Source organism: Lactuca sativa, chromosome 8 (assembly GCF_002870075.4).
Source record: "Lactuca sativa cultivar Salinas chromosome 8, Lsat_Salinas_v11, whole genome shotgun sequence".
Taxonomy (NCBI): domain Eukaryota; kingdom Viridiplantae; phylum Streptophyta; class Magnoliopsida; order Asterales; family Asteraceae; genus Lactuca; species Lactuca sativa.
Genome location: NC_056630.2, coordinates 184,073,719 through 184,086,642, shown reverse-complemented (window position 1 = coordinate 184,086,642; position 12,924 = coordinate 184,073,719). Strand labels below are relative to the sequence as shown.

Genomic DNA, 12,924 nt, shown 5'->3' with positions numbered 1-12,924 from the left:
ACCACCCGTTATTATCTATATAGAGCTGCCTTAACCAGTGGCGGCCCTGGGGTGGTGCCGATGGTGCGGTTGCACCGGGCCTCCAATCATGGGGGGCCTCCGATTTTTGGGATAATTTATAGTTATAGTATTGGTATTTTTGTGAAATCTATTTTTATGTTTTATCAATAAATAAAATTAGCCCGGTAACATTTGGTTCCAATTTTAGATGCATTTTAATTTGAAAAAAAAATCAACAAAAATCAAAATCAAATCATAAATTTAAAATTTATCAACAATTTAAGGAAAATATCTATATCCAAAAAAAATGCAAATCTGTTTTCTTTATAAATTTTAGACAACGTTTTTATTTTTTATAAACTGACCAAAAAGTAAGAAAAAATCTCATAGATGAAAGTCTCATAGATGAATTTTATTCTAAAAATGCTACAAGGTCGATGTTTAGAAAATAGTAATGTGTTCCTCTTTTTTTTTTTAAAGTTGTTTATAACAGTTTTACAGATTTATTTGATTACCAATGAGTGAAGACATTATTTTGTGGTAGTGAATTTGTGAGATGTTTTTTAGCAACTTTATATTTTGAATTAGTGGTAACAAATATAGTTAATAATATTTACAAGAAATATTTTATGGGGCCTCACTTTAGTTTTTGCACAAGGTCTCCGAAATGTCAAGGTCGGGCCTGGCCTTAACGACTTGGTAACGAGAGGAACATCCCCCCCTCCCCCGCGGCCGTTATGTTATTCCAATGTTATCCTTACAACCACTTGCAAAGGGAATTTTTTTCATTTGATGGTCAAAATGACTGTTATCAAACGCTCAAAATAAAAATAAAATAAAATAAACAAAACAAAAAATTATCTATTAGCTTTTACATATATACACAACATTTTTACCTATAACATTCATTTTTTTCTCCCAATATGACAAAAATCAATCCCCTTTTCAACCGAGCACAGCCCAAACACCCATCCACCAAACACAAATGCACAAACAAACATAATCGCTCCGATCGGATTTGCGCAATACGATAACTACATGAACCTACTCAACACCCAAAACTCACCACAAATACCATTCCAATGAAGCTATTTTAATCCCACTTCACCCTTATGCAATGCAATTTCCTACATCACCCTACATGCAACAAAACTCAAACATACAATAAAAATTTTCAATACTTCTTCTTCTATGCCACAAACAACCATCCAAGCACCACCCACACAACCATCGCAAGATATCATTCCCGAAACGTAATCGAGAGATAGTAGGAGAGCGGTCGCGAAAAGTGAAAGGAGAGCGTAATTGAGAGATAGGGAAAGGGAAAGGGAAAGGAGAGCGGTCGCGAAAAGTGAAGAATCGCCACTATGGCGGACAACAGAAGAAGAGTATAATTTGGCCGTCGCGCGGTGCGGTACATCAAAAAATGAACGTGTCGGAAATGATATAAGGAAAGTTGCTTTTTGGGAAGTTGTGCTCGCAAGATTTCACACACTTATGAGGAGACCTCCATATCGCAATATCGATATGCTTAGTAGCTAGTGGACTACAATCAATTTTAGGTGCACCAAATTCAAAGGAAACTACAAAAAACTTGTTTTGTAAAATCAAAGTGGTGCCAACAATTTTGATTTGTTCAGAGCCGCAAAAGAACAATATCTTGTCAAAATGGATCATGTTTTCGAGTATGAAAAAAGTATAGGAGATCGTGAGAGACGATCCAAAATGGATTAAAACTCCAACATCATCGGATGTACAATCTAAGGGTTCACAAAATTCAAGTTCGTTCGACGTTTCCGACACACATACTAACATTGACCTTAACGGCGATATCGATGAGATCTCGGACGACGTCGAAGAAATCTCCCCTCCACGACGATCAGTAGGACCCGACAAATCAAAGCGCGATCAACACCATGCGGATGAAGCTGGAAAGGGAAAAAGAGTTGGCAGAATTGAAAGAGAAGTTTGACACGCACAACTTAATATCGAAAGAAAGAGTTGAAGTGCAACGTCCCCACTTGAAATTCCTCTGTACGCAAGCACGGGAGGAGATGGAGAAACACGAGGAAGATCAAATGACGAAACATTTGACAATTTTTCTAACTAGCAAGGAAGGTTTAGCGCCCCGAGATTTGGAAGTGTTTCGAAGGATGAAGGAGAAGATCCGGAAAAGATATTTGGATTAGGACTATCGATTAATGTTTTTAAAATAGGACTATCATATTTTTTTTCTTGTAATTTTATTTTTAGTATTTAAAAGTTATGTTTATTTTAACATTTATTTAAATAACATATTTTATTAATTTATATTTCTTTTTATAAATATTAAAACATAAATTGAAAAAATAATGACATGAAAATTAGTGAGTATTATAACATGTTATAAGACTTTGTCCATTTACTCAATTGATGTAATAATATCATTTTATAAACAGTTATACTTATAAAGATACAGAAAGTTATGAAGACTTAAATTAAAACCTAAAAAAAAACTTTTTGTATTTATGATGTTATGATTTACTTTCCTATAGTATGAAAGTGTTTCACAACAAACTTTAAAATAAAAAAAAAATAAAAGAAAAACTTCATTGAAAAATATGATCTTAAAGTTTTATTTTAGAATAAAAAGTTAATAATCTAAAAACTGCTTTTAAATAGTTTTTGAAAGTTTTTAAATTTTTTATTTTTATATTTTTTTATGTGATCTTGTATTTTTCAAAATTTTACGGTTACTATTGCCAAACAATTCTACACATATAAAATCTCTCGAACAATTTTATACAAATAAAATCCACAAATTTAACTTCTGATTAGTAATTTACTAGTATCAGTTAACAACTATATGATATTTTTGACAAACCTATCTTATATTAGTTGATATTTAGTTGGTACTTGATATTTTGTTGATGGGGAGATTTGAAGAGAGAAAGAATAATTGAGACTGAAAAGGGAAAGGAAAAAAGAAGAAAACAAAGAAGAAAAAAGAGTGAAATGTGGAGAGAGCCTTGTATGGAAGGCCACACAGACCTACTATAACAATCAACTATCTCCATCTCTCTCTCTTTCTCTCTCTCCTCCTTCTTCCCAAAATCAACCTTTTTTCCCAAATTTCTCAACCATCTGGACGCATTCCTCTCAAATTTATCCTAACAAACAGAAAGGAACTTCAAATTCTTTGAATCGTTTCTTCGATCAACTGTATATTGCAGATCAGCCCATCGATCAATCAATTAAAATTAATCATGTCGTGTTCATCGTCATCTGGGTCGGAGGAGGAAGATGAGGACTTGGATTGCTACAGGAAAGGAGGCTACCACGCGGTTAGAGTCGGCGATACGTTCTCCGGCGGTCGATACGTCGCTCAACGGAAGCTCGGATGGGGACAGTTCTCCACCGTTTGGCTTGCTTATGATACCCAAACATCTGTAAGTTTTTCCATTTTCTGTTCGATCACATACAAATTTTTGCTACGTAATCTGTGATCGATGCGTTTTTTATTTTTTTTTAACCTAATGATCATTCGTTATTGCAAATGAGTTTATAACTTCCTGTAGAACTCCATATAGGATGTAATCCTTTTATTAACGGTTACAAAATGTAGATCATTCGTTATTTCCAAAGAAAAAGTTATTATTTTTTATCTGCATCTGTAATTAGAATGTTTTCCTTATGATTTTACTTCTTTCCCTTCATGGCTGTTGCATTTGATTCGAGTAAATTAATGTGAACGCTACTTAATCTGAGGAATTAGACTAATATCAGATGGGTGTTCTTGATTGGAGTTCATTTGGTTCTTAATCAAGAACTAATACTTAGGGTATTAAGTTATACATCTACTGTAGCAAGATTTAGACTTTCTCTGATCTAAAACAAGCATAGTTGGACAAGCTTTCTAGGGCTATTTTGGATGATGATGAAGAGGAGGGCACTCACGTCTTTTGCACAGACTAGAGATTGAGATAAGAGGGTGAGTCTATGTCCATGTCCATCCTTGTTCACCTTTTTGGGTAGGACAAAAATTGCAATATTTTGTTCCATTGTCATCCAATGCACTCTAAAGTCTAAACACAGTACAACTTGTTTTGTGTCCTATTATGTGTAACAGGCCATGCCTTTAGCATAAGAGCCAGAAAGTAGAAATCTTTATGGAAACTTTAGTGTAAGATCGAGAGGATTCATAAAGTTCTTTCTTATAATTTGGTGAAGTATACATTATTACATATGACGCAATTTTTGTATAGTAATTCTGCCAAATGTTCAGTTTCAAGTCAATTCCACCCTTATTCCTAAGCTCCAAGAATTTGATTCATATTTTCATATATCATGAGCCTCCAATAACATCAATAGTTCAAAGTATATCTACACAACCCCTAAAAGAAACTTGGTATGAAGGAAAGGTGATCCATAGGATATTTTACCTGTTACCAGTCTAACCCATTAAAATATGGTCTCATAATTCATGTCATTTGTGTAAATTGGTAAAAAAAATGAATAATAGGGTAAAGAAAATGAAACATTTTTGCAAAAATTTATGGGTGTCACGATTCTTTGTTTAAATGTTGCATATTTTGATCCTAGAAAGAAACATGCTTACATATTTTTTTTTTCTAAAACACACGTTAAATAAATTGGGAAAAGGTGAGAAGTTGTTGCATAAGTGCATGCACATTTAACCCCTGATTTTAATGTATGAAATAATATCTACTCGTAAGCCAAATACATTGATATTCCTCTATCATCTAAAAATCTATGATCATTTCATTTTCTCACCTATGATTCTTATCATTTAATCATTTATATTAGGGCTAAATGCAATACTTCCAATTTTTTCTTACAAAGGAATTGCATTTAGGAAAGTCTACCCAATTATAGCATTGTACTTTCAACTCTTTCCTTAAAAATAAATTACACTTCGAAAATTCTACACGATTATAGCAGTAAAAAATCCTAGTATTTGGATGATAATGCTATAATTGGGTAGATTTTTCAAAGCACGATAAGAAATGAGAGTAAGATGCTATAATGAACTAATAAATGATAGTAAATGTGATTCATTGCTCCCAACTTATCAATTATATTAGGGCTAAGTTCAAGAAATAGCAAAATACTTTCATTTATTTGTTTATTATAGTATCCTACATCCAAATCTTTCTATTACAGAATTGTACTTCCATTCTTTTCCTTATTACCTCAACAAATCTACCAAATTATAGCACTCAAAAATGTTTTGTATTTGGATGACATTACTATAACGAGGAAATAAAAGTAAAAATACTATAAATAAACAAATCAATAAAACCATTCTAACCCAAATCTTTTTCCATCTTGTAGAAATACGTTGCACTCAAGATCCAAAAAAGCGCACCCGAATTTGCCCAATCCGCCCTCCATGAAATACAAGTCCTATCCACACTTACCGAAAATGACCCTGAAAACAAAAAATGTGTTATAAGATTACTTGACCATTTCAAACACACAGGTCCAAACGGTCAACATCTATGCATGGTCCTCGAGTTTCTCGGCGACAGTATTCTCCAATTAATCCGATACAATCGTTACAAAGGCCTTCCCTTAAACAAAGTCCGTGAAATTTGCAAATGCATACTAACTGCACTCGATTACATCCATCGTGAACTCAACATCCTCCACACTGACCTAAAACCCGAAAACATCCTCCTAATTTCCACAATTAACCCTTCAAAAGACCCCATCAAGTCAAAAACTGAGCCCGTGTTGAACAAGGTAGAGGGGAATGTGAACGGTGGGGTGGCGCTTAATGCCATTGAGAAGAAGTTAAAACAACGGGCGAAAAGGGCGGTCGCGAGGATATCTGCGCGGCGGATATCGATGGGAGGGGTAAAAGCGGAAAAAGCGGAAAGATGTGTTGATGGGATTGATTTTAGGTGTAAAGTTGTTGATTTTGGGAACGCGTGTTGGGCGAGTGCACCGATGGCGGAGGAGATACAGACGAGACAGTACAGAGCTCCGGAGGTGGTTTTGCAGTCCGGGTATTCGTTTGCAGTTGATATGTGGTCGTTTGCGTGTACCGCGTTTGAGCTTGCTACCGGGGAGATGATGTTTGCTCCCAAACCGGGACAAGGGTTTAGCGAAGATGAGGTATTTTGAATTCCATAGTAAGAAATAGCAATGTACTTTTATATTTATTTGTTTATTATATTTATAGCAACCTACTTTGAGTTTTTGTTATTATGACATTATTATACTTTGAAAAAACTACCCAATTATATTTATAGCAATGAAAGTTGCTTTGTTTTTGGATTGGTATTATTGCTATAATTGGGTAGATTTTTCAAAGTACAATGTCTTAATAAAAAAAAAGATTACAAATACATTGTTGTAAATTGTAATTGATTGTGTGTGTGTGTAGGATCACCTTGCTTTGATGATGGAATTGCTTGGAAAGATACCCCGAAAGGTAAAAACCGTATTAGAATCCATGTAATCCTTCTCAACTTGTTTGAATCGCAGATTCCAAAGGAATTGGAATGTGAGATTCCATTACGTGAGGCATTTGGTTGGCAAACGAATGAAATTGAATCCAAAACTCATCTAATTTTTCTTGTTAAGTTACATTCCATTTCCTGCCAACCAAACATGCGACGGATAAGGATTCTTTCAGATTCCAATTCCTTTCACGGATTCTATTCCTTGTATGAAATAAATTTTTATATATTTTTTTTAACGTGTAAAACCAGATAGCAGTCGGAGGACTTCGATCCAAAGAGTATTTTGACCGATATGGTGACCTAAAGAGAATCCGTAGAATAAAAAACACGCCTCTAAATCGGTTACTTTCTGACAAATTCAAATTATCGGTGAATGATGCCCGTGAATTTGCCGATTTCTTGATTCCGATTCTTGATTTTGCACCCGAAAACCGACCGACAGCCGAGCAGTGTTTGAAGCATCCGTGGCTAAACAAAACTCCGGAATCCGGGATTGACAAGGTGGACGGTGAGATGGGAAAACTTCAAATTAAGGGTGGAAAGTGAAACATTAATGGATTGTTATGATAGTATAAGTATAGTATCACGATTGTTTTTGTTTATTTGGTTTATAAATATATAAATATTTATTGCTTTTTATCTTGTGAACGGAAATAATGTTTGCTTATTGTTTAAAAGTCAAGTAAGATGTAATATGGATGATTGTTACACAATTAGAGAAAGTTTTAACCCTTAAACATTTGCATTTTAGAATATGTTATGTTCATCTCGTAATAACCAAAATTAGAATTGGAACTGAAATTGATGTCGATTATATAAAATTAAAATTGTAATTGATATCAATTAGAACAAAAAGTGAAACTTTTTGTCTCTCCCAAAAAGTGGAACAAGATTATACTTGTTCTCGATATTTTATGTGTAAAAAGACGTAAATGCCTTTATCATCGAAGATAGATCGTGAAGGGTAGGGTAACAAACACAAAGTTTTGGATAGGGTCCATGGAAATTGGAATATAACTCAAGTGAGCATGGGTGGGGTGGTAGTGCACTATAAGTGTTGTAGGTTGTAAGCTTTACTTCTTTTAAGTTAGTGATATGCATACATCAATCAAAAGGTGGAATCCATGCTTGTCAACATTGATAGCTTGGCTATTTTATGTTCAATTGAAAAGCTGCTTTTTAATGATTGCACGTTTGGTGGATATGGTGGTCCATAATATGGTAATTTGTTCCCACATAGAAAAACTATAAATACATGTTTTGGTGGTCCATAATATGGTAACTTGTTCCCACATAGAAAAACTATGAATAAATGTTATGTTTAATATATACAAAATGAAGTTACTAAAATAGAGGTTGTGAGTTTGAACAATTTCCTATTTATATTTTATCAATTACCCAAAGGTTGGATAGATAGTAAAAAATAAAAGGGAGAATTTTGTATACGCCTTCTTCTTCTTTGTAATTGTAAGTATCATATTTGTCTTTCTTAATCGTTTAAAATATCGGATTTGCCCAAATATATATTTTTAATAGTTTTTAACATTTAATAATTCCTTTTTTATATTCTGATATCATTAAAACTAAAATAAAAAAGAGATGGACAATATTGCCCTTGGCGTCTAAAATGGGAGGAACTCGTAACAACACGATTACGTATCAATTGACAATTGCAAGGCCATACTCAAAGCAAGGCCCAGTTATATTGAAGCCCAATTTGTTTATTTACTTGTTAATATTCTTTTACTGGTTAATTTGTCTTTATATTCATTATTGAAGTATTAGATTAAGAAGATAACGTGGTTTTATATATTTTCACGAGTCAATATTTCATTCAAACTCTTCGAAATTGCTAATTTTTTAGGCTAATATATGCATTTTGTGGGCATACATTTATTTCACGAGATTTTCGTTTTCATGTTTTTACAATATATTATTTTATTGTTTGGGTGTTTTTTCAATGTTGTAGTTTTTCTACTAAGGAAATTATTTTTTTGGATTGTATATTTTCTTTAAAATATTTTCGTTCAAAATTGTGAGGAACGTCCGCTAAAACATTAAAGCTAGTTGGAACATTTAAAAGGACTTCGAGTTCTTCAAATTGTGGTCTCTAATTATGACGAACACATTCCCAATCTAGACTGCACATTTGTGGTTCCGGACCAATCTTGGGTCAGTCTCGAAACGGTCCAGTCTTTTGTGGTCGGTCTCAGAGCGGTGTGGTTTTTTTTTGGACCGGTCTCAGGTCGGTCTTTTTTCAGACTAGTCTCTTCGGTCCGTTTTTTTTTTTCCGGACCGGTTTTGGTCTTTTTCGGTCCGGTCTTGCGGTCTTTCCATGCACTTTTTTCGGTTTGCTTTTTGGGTTTTTTGGTCCTAGTTTCGATATTTGTTGGTTTTTTAGTTTCGGTTTTGAGTTTTTCCCTTAATAATTGTGTGATTAACACCAAAATGATAGATTAAACTTTATTAAAAATGATACATTAAAGTTTAATGAAAGAAAAAAATGAAGTCAGACAGTGTGTGATTAAAAGTTGTGTAATTAACAGAAAAATCATATATTTATAAATTTGTTTCCAGTCATTTTTTAGATCGGTCTTGGACCGGTCTCGAACTGGTCTTGTATTGGTCTCGAAATGGTCTGGTCTTTTTTGGGAGCAGTCTTGAGCCGGTATTTTTTTGGTCCGGTCTCATGTTAGACTGGTCCAGTCGGTCTTTTTTCAGATTCTGTTTCTAGCCCAACCTATGGCTCAGATGATGTGGCAACTAGCAAGGGAGTTTTGGGGTTTTAGAATCCAATGAAGTAAATATTTTGAACCCCTAATGAAAACTCTTTTTGATTTAACTCTAGGTAAAAATGATAGATCAATTTATATATCATTGCCTCCATTAAATGCATATAATTATTTTTTTTATTTTTTTATAGTTATTCAAGAAGTTGGCTCTCAGTTATTTTATAAAATATGAACATTGAACTCATCATAAAATAATATAAAAAGATAAAATGATAATTTTTATCATTCAACACAATAATGTAGATGTTTCAACCAATTATCATGTTAAAAATACAGATTTTAACCCTAACTACCGGCATGTTGTCGGGGGTTTATTAGGCAATGACCCTTTATGTAGTTTTCTGAAACATGATATATTTTCTGTTATTTTGTTGTTAAGTAAATAAGTAGGGAGCGTTTCTGTAATTTTATGGAACACAAGAACCATCTTTGTAAATTTCCTATTAAATCAGGAACCATTTATATAAATTTGGCATAACAGGTTCCATTTCAAAAATCTATGAAATGTTTTGGCCAAAGCATATTACATTTATATAGTAGTAACAAAGAAACAAAAAAGACAGATGTTTGCACTACATTTAACACAAACAAAAAAATGTGAGAATTGAATTTATTTTGGGTGTAGAATCTTGCGTCTCCTGCGAGGTTTCTCTCGTTTTACAAACATTTTCTCATAATCATTAAGTGGTCTTGTGGACCCATCAGCCAAGCTCTTGAACTTCCAACCACCCCCATCCCCCCGTTTGCCACGTGGCCCCATCTTCTCAACTGTAATCTCCCATCCCTCTGTTGGACGCCTCCTGCTATACTTGTGCACTTTCACCTTCCCCTCAATCTGTCATGTCATAATAATAATAAAAAAAAAAATACCATAATATAATTGTCCTAATAACAATAATAAAATAAAAAAAATTACTTACTTTCATCTTGTTAAAGTTGAATTTCTCAAGAAATTCCTGATATAATATTTCATCCTCTTTCATTGAAATCTCATACAACACCTCATCTGGATCCTTAATGCTTCCATCCCAACCTTCTGGCATCACTTTAAAATCTGGCTTATATGGTAAAGTCGCAACATGAAATTCCCTATCATGCCAATCAAAGAATCTGAACAAAAAAAAAAAGAAAACAATCATTCATAAGGGTATTATGGTCTTTTAAACAGATAATTAATATGACTCACTCACTCGGGGAAATTATCAAGCAACTGTTCGACAGAATCATCAAGAGGGTGACCAAGTTTTTTCTCCATTTTCTCTTCATCTTCCTTCAACCATAAAATAGCATGAACCCTTTGTCTCATGATTCTGTAATCTTTTGCTAATTTCTCAGCAGTGTAAACTTCTGGATTCTCCTTATGAAGCCGATACATTTCAGCCTTTTCTGAATCTTTCAAATATGACCCTCTTGCCCCTGGCTCAATCACCTGTTTCATTAACAAACTTGTTTCACGCATCCTTTCCTTCCATTTACTTGCAAACTCACCATCTTTTCTTGAAGCTTCAGCTGCCATTTTCCTTATCTTTTCCATTTCATCATCATCATCATTATTCCAGCTTCTAGGTACAAGTTGAGATGACCCTAATACCCCTCCTCCTCCACCACCACCACCACCGCCGCTGCCATCATTGCCGCCTACTTTGTGGCCTACAACCTCCCCATCGAAATGCTCTTTAGTGAGCCCACTTGACCAAGTTGATGCAGAGCCCCAATCAATATCACCTTCGTTTCCTTTATTAGTTGAAAGAAAACGATTGCTTAAACTGAAACTATAAGCTAAAGAATTTCTGATGCTTTTTAACTGTGTGGCTCTTGAATTTGTAGAGAGTTGGGAAAATGCACGACTAAGTGATCGCATCTTTCTGAATTATATATCTTTAGTCGATCTTCTTCTCCAAAACTAATACCTGATAAAACCCCAAACACAAAGTTAACCAATTGATCAGATTGGTTAAAAATGTAACATTTTAAACGAATCCCAGGACCAACTAGCTCAACTTTTCTTTCTTTCATGTCTAAGGAATAAAGGAATGATAAAAAATGTTACATATTTACTTGTAGAGCAAGATCAAGAAACAAACATAAGGGGCTGATTTCGATTACACACAAATATACACATACACACATCTGTTTTTAACAGAAAATATGTAGCAACTCTGTTTTCATCAAGCATTTCTCATGTGGAGCTGATTTCGAATACACACAAATATACACACATCCGCACATCATTTTAACAGAAATACGCACAAATGGAACCTCATTCGGTAGAAAGAAAGCTTGAAGAAATCGCAGAAAATCATGTTCAATCGCACAAAAAGTGTTCAGAAAAAACGATAAAATGAAGTCGCACCTGAGGAAGACGAACGTGAGTCGGAGGTCCTGTTCCTGCGATGTTTAGGGCAAATGAGATAACTGATTTTGTTCGGGTCCTTCCACATTTGCTAGCGGACCGAATCAGGGAATTCCATGGACCTGAGTCCATTTAGAAGGTATAACACACATGAAAATTTTGGACCCGATCCAACTTTAGACCCAATCCAGTTTTAAAGAATTTTGGACCAACTCCAGATTTAGACCCATTTATAGCAAATCAAATACACAACTTCCCTAATTAATTCTCTATCAAAAAAGTATGTATTGTTGATTTGGATCTGGTTCAACTTTAGACCCGATCCAATTTCAACTTTAGACAACAACTTCGTTAATTCTATCAGTAAATACGTTATGTTTATTTGGACCCAATCCAACTCTAGACCCGATCCGGTTTTAGATGCAAACCAAATACAACCCTTATAGATAGACAACAACTTCGCTAATTCTATCAAAAAATATGTTATCTTGATTCGGACCTAGTCCGGTTTTAGACCCGATCCAGTTTTAATGCAAATCAAATACACCCTACAACTTCACAGATTCTATCAAAAAGATTATGTTATGCATCAACGAAATTCTCACCTCTAATATGATAGATAAAGTTTCTAGACATTCTCAGTTGTAGTCATGATAATCAAATGTTTGAATAATGTTCCACAATAATTACATGAAAAGTTAAGATTAAAGACAGGTTTTTTTTTATATAAAAACAAATTTACTTGCTTATTATGCATGTTGGTATAAATTCAAGATGTTCAACATTTCGACGTAAATTTAGAACTTTCGTTACTTGCTTTATTTGTATGTATCAGTATAAATTTGAGTTTGCCTATGTTTCAACTTTTTTTTTTTTAACATTTTTGTACTTATTTTTATGTATATTTCGTCGTTTTCTATGTATGAATTGGATCACATATGTTTTGTTTTTTTTAATTATTTTTTTAACTCTCATTCCTTAACTTAAAAAAATCTTACTTGCTTATTTAATGTACTTATCAATATAAATTTAAGTTTCTTTACGTTTCGATATAAATTTTGTGTATGTTTCCGTTAAAATTTTTATGTACGTTCCATACATATGAGTTTGGTCACTTATAAACATTTGCATTCGACAATATAAGTTAGAGTTAATAAGTGGTGCCAATGTTCGGTGGATAATTCCACCGGCACTTGCCACCCTTCAACTTTGTAAAATGATACTTTTTAACTTTCTACTTGGTGAAATGACACTTTGTAGCCCACAACTTTATAAAATGTCACTTTCAGCCCTTGCCATAGAACTTTCT

General features: G+C 33.7%; 2 protein-coding genes across 2 annotated transcripts; one reads left to right on the top strand and one right to left on the bottom strand.

Moving 5' to 3' along the window:
- The first annotated feature begins 2,929 nt into the window (after positions 1–2,929).
- Positions 2,930–7,207, top strand: LOC111919000 (uncharacterized). Its single transcript, XM_023914609.3, has 4 exons — positions 2,930–3,428; positions 5,335–6,120; positions 6,392–6,439; positions 6,720–7,207. The coding sequence occupies exons 1-4, from the start codon at positions 3,246–3,248 to the stop codon at positions 7,014–7,016; spliced, it is 1,314 nt and encodes a 437-aa protein (XP_023770377.1). The 5' UTR covers positions 2,930–3,245; the 3' UTR covers positions 7,017–7,207.
- A 2,483-nt stretch (positions 7,208–9,690) lies between these two features.
- LOC111919001 (protein GAMETE CELL DEFECTIVE 1, mitochondrial) lies at positions 9,691–11,717 on the bottom strand. The gene is made up of 4 exons (XM_023914610.2): positions 11,616–11,717; positions 10,453–11,172; positions 10,183–10,372; positions 9,691–10,097 (listed from the first exon to the last, which is right to left on the bottom strand). The coding sequence occupies exons 2-4, from the start codon at positions 11,121–11,123 to the stop codon at positions 9,873–9,875; spliced, it is 1,086 nt and encodes a 361-aa protein (XP_023770378.1). The 5' UTR covers positions 11,124–11,172; positions 11,616–11,717; the 3' UTR covers positions 9,691–9,872.
- Positions 11,718–12,924: the final 1,207 nt, after the last annotated feature.

Bases quoted from the DNA above. Each gene is read 5' to 3' on its own strand.
- LOC111919000 (XM_023914609.3), top strand. From the start codon at position 3,246: ATGTCGTGTTCATCGTCATCTGGGTCGGAGGAGGAAGATGAGGACTTG. The intron at 3,429-5,334 runs GTAAGTTTTTCC...TCCATCTTGTAG, and splicing joins CTTATGATACCCAAACATCT to AAATACGTTGCACTCAAGAT. The intron at 6,440-6,719 runs GTAAAAACCGTA...GTGTAAAACCAG, and splicing joins TTGGAAAGATACCCCGAAAG to ATAGCAGTCGGAGGACTTCG.
- LOC111919001 (XM_023914610.2), bottom strand. From the start codon at position 11,123: ATGCGATCACTTAGTCGTGCATTTTCCCAACTCTCTACAAATTCAAGA. The intron at 10,373-10,452 runs GTGAGTGAGTCA...TTTTTTGTTCAG, and splicing joins TTGCTTGATAATTTCCCCGA to ATTCTTTGATTGGCATGATA. The intron at 10,098-10,182 runs GTAAGTAATTTT...ATGACATGACAG, and splicing joins TCAACTTTAACAAGATGAAA to ATTGAGGGGAAGGTGAAAGT.